We start from the raw sequence: 3462 nt of genomic DNA, 5'->3' as shown, positions 1-3462 counted from the left end.
ATGACTGCCTCAACATTATTAGGGACGATTCCATTTGGGCCAAGTTGCTGAAAGTGTTGGCCTGCTTTTGAAAACTTATAGTATCAGACACCTTTCATACCTTCTCTGAATACCTACTACTGTACACTCCCAACCTTTCTAACATAAAATAATAATAGAGAGATGATTCATAGGAAAGAGGGTTTTACCAGGAACATTTAAAGGGATGAACGAGCTCTCGTATTGGGAGAGGCTAGAAAAGTTGGGAGTGTACATTAGGTATTTAGATAAGGTATGAAACGTGTCTGAAACTGTAGGTTTTCAAAAGCATCCATGAGCTTTGTCCCAACCCAGGTTTTAGGGTCGAATCTAGCGACCATAGAGGCTTAAACCAAGTTTTGAGAGCATATTCAAGCCCTCGAGAATCTAGGCTAGATAACACAACGATGTCCAATTTTCTTCTTTCTCGGGCTCCATTTTTGATCAATTTGCTGCCCTCAAATATGTATGTAGGTGTTGATCCAGTAGCAGGATTTAAGTCAGACCTTGACAATTTTTTGTACATAATTGATCAAATATGAATATAAAGTTAAGCAAAATACGGTCACCGTTTGGTCTTAGAGTGCTGGGGATTCCATTGCCAGTGCCGGTAAGGAAGTCCGAAAAAAAACTGAATATAAAGTAAACCAAAAAATGGTAAGCTACATCAAATGGGAATGTCAGTATAAGCAACATTGATCTTCACCTTGTTGAAAAAATCTCAACGTAGGCTAATGATGGATATACAAGAGACGTACTAACATTTTCGGAAATGTGTGACATCTGACGAAGTGTACAAAGCCCATTATTTAAAAAAATCGAGGCCTCCAGGTGTTTTTTCGTCCTCTTTTTTTAGATTAAGCTTGTTGATTCAATTAGAAAATTTCAGCATTGTTCCGATGCATCAATGTTTTTATTATCATTTATGAACTTATTCATAGCAATCGAGGCCTTGGAGTCTTGTTCACAACTTCAAAGTGAATCAACATTACTGATTCTGAAATTACCAGGAGCCACAAGTATAGTTATGGGGATAATAAAATGAATGTAGTTCAGTATATCAGATGTATACCACTCCCAAAATTGTTTGTCACATTGTAAGTCAAAATATAGCTCGCGTGGATCTGCCATAAAGGTTGAATGACAGTTTAAGAAAAGTTCTTCGGAAAGTCACGTTTTTAAGTGTAGCCAAAGCTCCAGAGAGGCATCCTCGAGTTCCTTAGCTTAAGCAAAGATGACAAATAACTAGTAAAATAAGGAGTTTTTATAATTGCTGCTCAGACAAAGCTCAGTTGTACACATTTTAGGAGTAAAGAAGCAAGTTCCCATATAGTCCAACAAGTGAACACTCGACACAAATTATCCTTATTCATGTCCATGATGGTCCATAATTGTAATGAGATGACATTGATGAACACAAGATCACTCCATTGGGAAACGTTTTTACCATGTTCTCCCGTATTTGAGAATCAAAACGTCGGGAGTTCAGTGAGAACATCATCCTCAATTGAGTGTGAAGGCCCAGTCTCTCAGCAATCAATGAGATATGTTCGAACATATTGAAATCTCGCTTGCCAAGTTGAAGCAATTTGGAAGGAACTCATATCGTAAAAATTTGGCCTCTCATCATGTGGCGCAATAAGTGGTTATTATGTTGTTTGATCCAAGTAACTCTTGGTTCTGACTCTGGGAAGATTGCCAGTTCTGATATTCTAGCCCTGACGGACGAGTCTCAGGATTTGCGTGAGAAACTGGCCATTTTAAAAGGACAAGTGGACGAGATGTTTGAAGAAATCAAAAATCAAAATCACGCAGTTTTCAAGCAAGCCGACCATAGCCGTATCCTATCGGGAAAAGTGTCCAACATGTCCAAGGAGATCAAGTTATTGAAAGAAGAAAACTCGATCCTCCGGGATCAATTCGAACTCCACGAGTTTAAGACTGGGAAACGATTAAAAAAGGTCAAGCAAAAATTGGATATCTTGGCCGAAGGACTCGGTAAGCTTTTCTGAATAGCGCCAGAGCGATCGAGTGGACAAAGTGGGAACTAAACCGCTGTACTTCTTATTTTTTCTTTAGTACAATGTTGTCCATCTTTCCTGGAGACTGAGCCAGTGCGACCAAATCATTTTCAAAATCACGACCGTTCACATTTGGTGGAACCTTCTTTACATTCAAGGAAGAAAGGAAAAGATAAAAAAGAACACAAAAGAAGGAGAAAAGAAGAAAGAAAAGAAAGGCGTAAAAAGAAGTACAGGAAAGATGAAAGGCGCAACAACATGAAGAGTCAAGTTTCACCACCAGGAAATCCCAGAGCCAATTTAGACCTGGAATCTTTGCATTTGCCTCCCCCACCAAATAAGAACAGTAATAATGATGATCATCACAATGACCTGGGATATGGAGTGATGGTTCATGCAAGAGAGCCAGTTGACCATTTACAATACAACAATCAGAACAATCAATATGGACATCAGTCGTATGGCAAAGTCAACACTGATCAATACATTGATACAGATGGTGGGAGGAGTCAATTCTAAAAGGGAGTGTAAGACTAAGGTGAAAAGTGTCTTTGTTTCAGAGTCCAGTCAGATCCTCATCACTGGTGGATCTAGCAACTCCTCTGAATACTTTGATGCCAACTCAAATGGATACTTGAGATGTCCCAACCCTCCCTCTTATCCCATAATGGTTGAGGGAGCCTTTGGCACCTTCATTGAAGGTCACCCACTCATTTGCGGAGGACGGTCATCTGTTGAAGATTACTACAAAAGCTGCTATTTCTATCAGAATACTAACAACTCTTGGGTCAAAGCCAAGCCAATGATGGAGCCAAGATTTCAGGTTGTAAAGCTAACATTATAAATGGAGTTCCAGTAGACAATTTATATGGGATAAAATTTATTATAGGCTTCTGTTGTAATGATAGATTCCAAGCGATGGTGGATTACTTCTGGATTCAGTGGAGAAAAAGTGTACAATAATACGGAAATATATGAGACAGGTGTTGGCTTCCGATCTGGACCCACAATGCCAGCAGCCACATTCCAGCATTGTCTTGTGAAGGTCAACAGCTCTCACATATTTACTGTGGGTGGGTTTCCATATTCGAGGTTTGTCACCTGAAGTTCTAGCTTTGATTTAGGTGTGTCATATGATTATCTTCCAAATGGTAAATTGCAGGAACACTTGGCTCATGGATTTTGAAGCTGAACAATGGACCAGACAGAGGCCAATTAATCATCTAAGGTACAAAATAACTGAACTTTTTGAGTAGGCAACCTTAATTCACACATTTAAACTTTACATTCTTTTCTAATAGGGATGCGCCCCATTGTGCCAAAGTNGGATGCATTGGTCTCTTGAAAACTCTGTTTAATTGCCAATAGTCGGTCACCGGCCGGACCTTATCAGTCCCTGGCATGCGGGCAAAGTGGGCTGGCT

The 3462-nt window shown here is 39.7% G+C and overlaps 1 protein-coding gene across 1 annotated transcript in view; it reads left to right on the top strand.

Moving 5' to 3' along the window:
* Positions 1-1521: 1521 nt before the first annotated feature.
* Positions 1522-3462, top strand: part of LOC131892728 (uncharacterized) — a gene marked incomplete in the record, with an annotated part of 2786 nt that continues 845 nt past the window's right edge. The window contains 5 exon segments of the mRNA XM_059242560.1: positions 1522-2016; positions 2098-2538; positions 2600-2862; positions 2929-3131; positions 3202-3267. Coding sequence (XP_059098543.1) covers positions 1647-2016; positions 2098-2538; positions 2600-2862; positions 2929-3131; positions 3202-3267 — 1343 coding nt within the window.

Source organism: Tigriopus californicus, chromosome 2 (genome assembly GCF_007210705.1).
Source record: "Tigriopus californicus strain San Diego chromosome 2, Tcal_SD_v2.1, whole genome shotgun sequence".
In the NCBI taxonomy this organism is placed as follows: domain Eukaryota; kingdom Metazoa; phylum Arthropoda; class Copepoda; order Harpacticoida; family Harpacticidae; genus Tigriopus; species Tigriopus californicus.
This window is presented reverse-complemented; position numbering and strand designations above follow the sequence as displayed.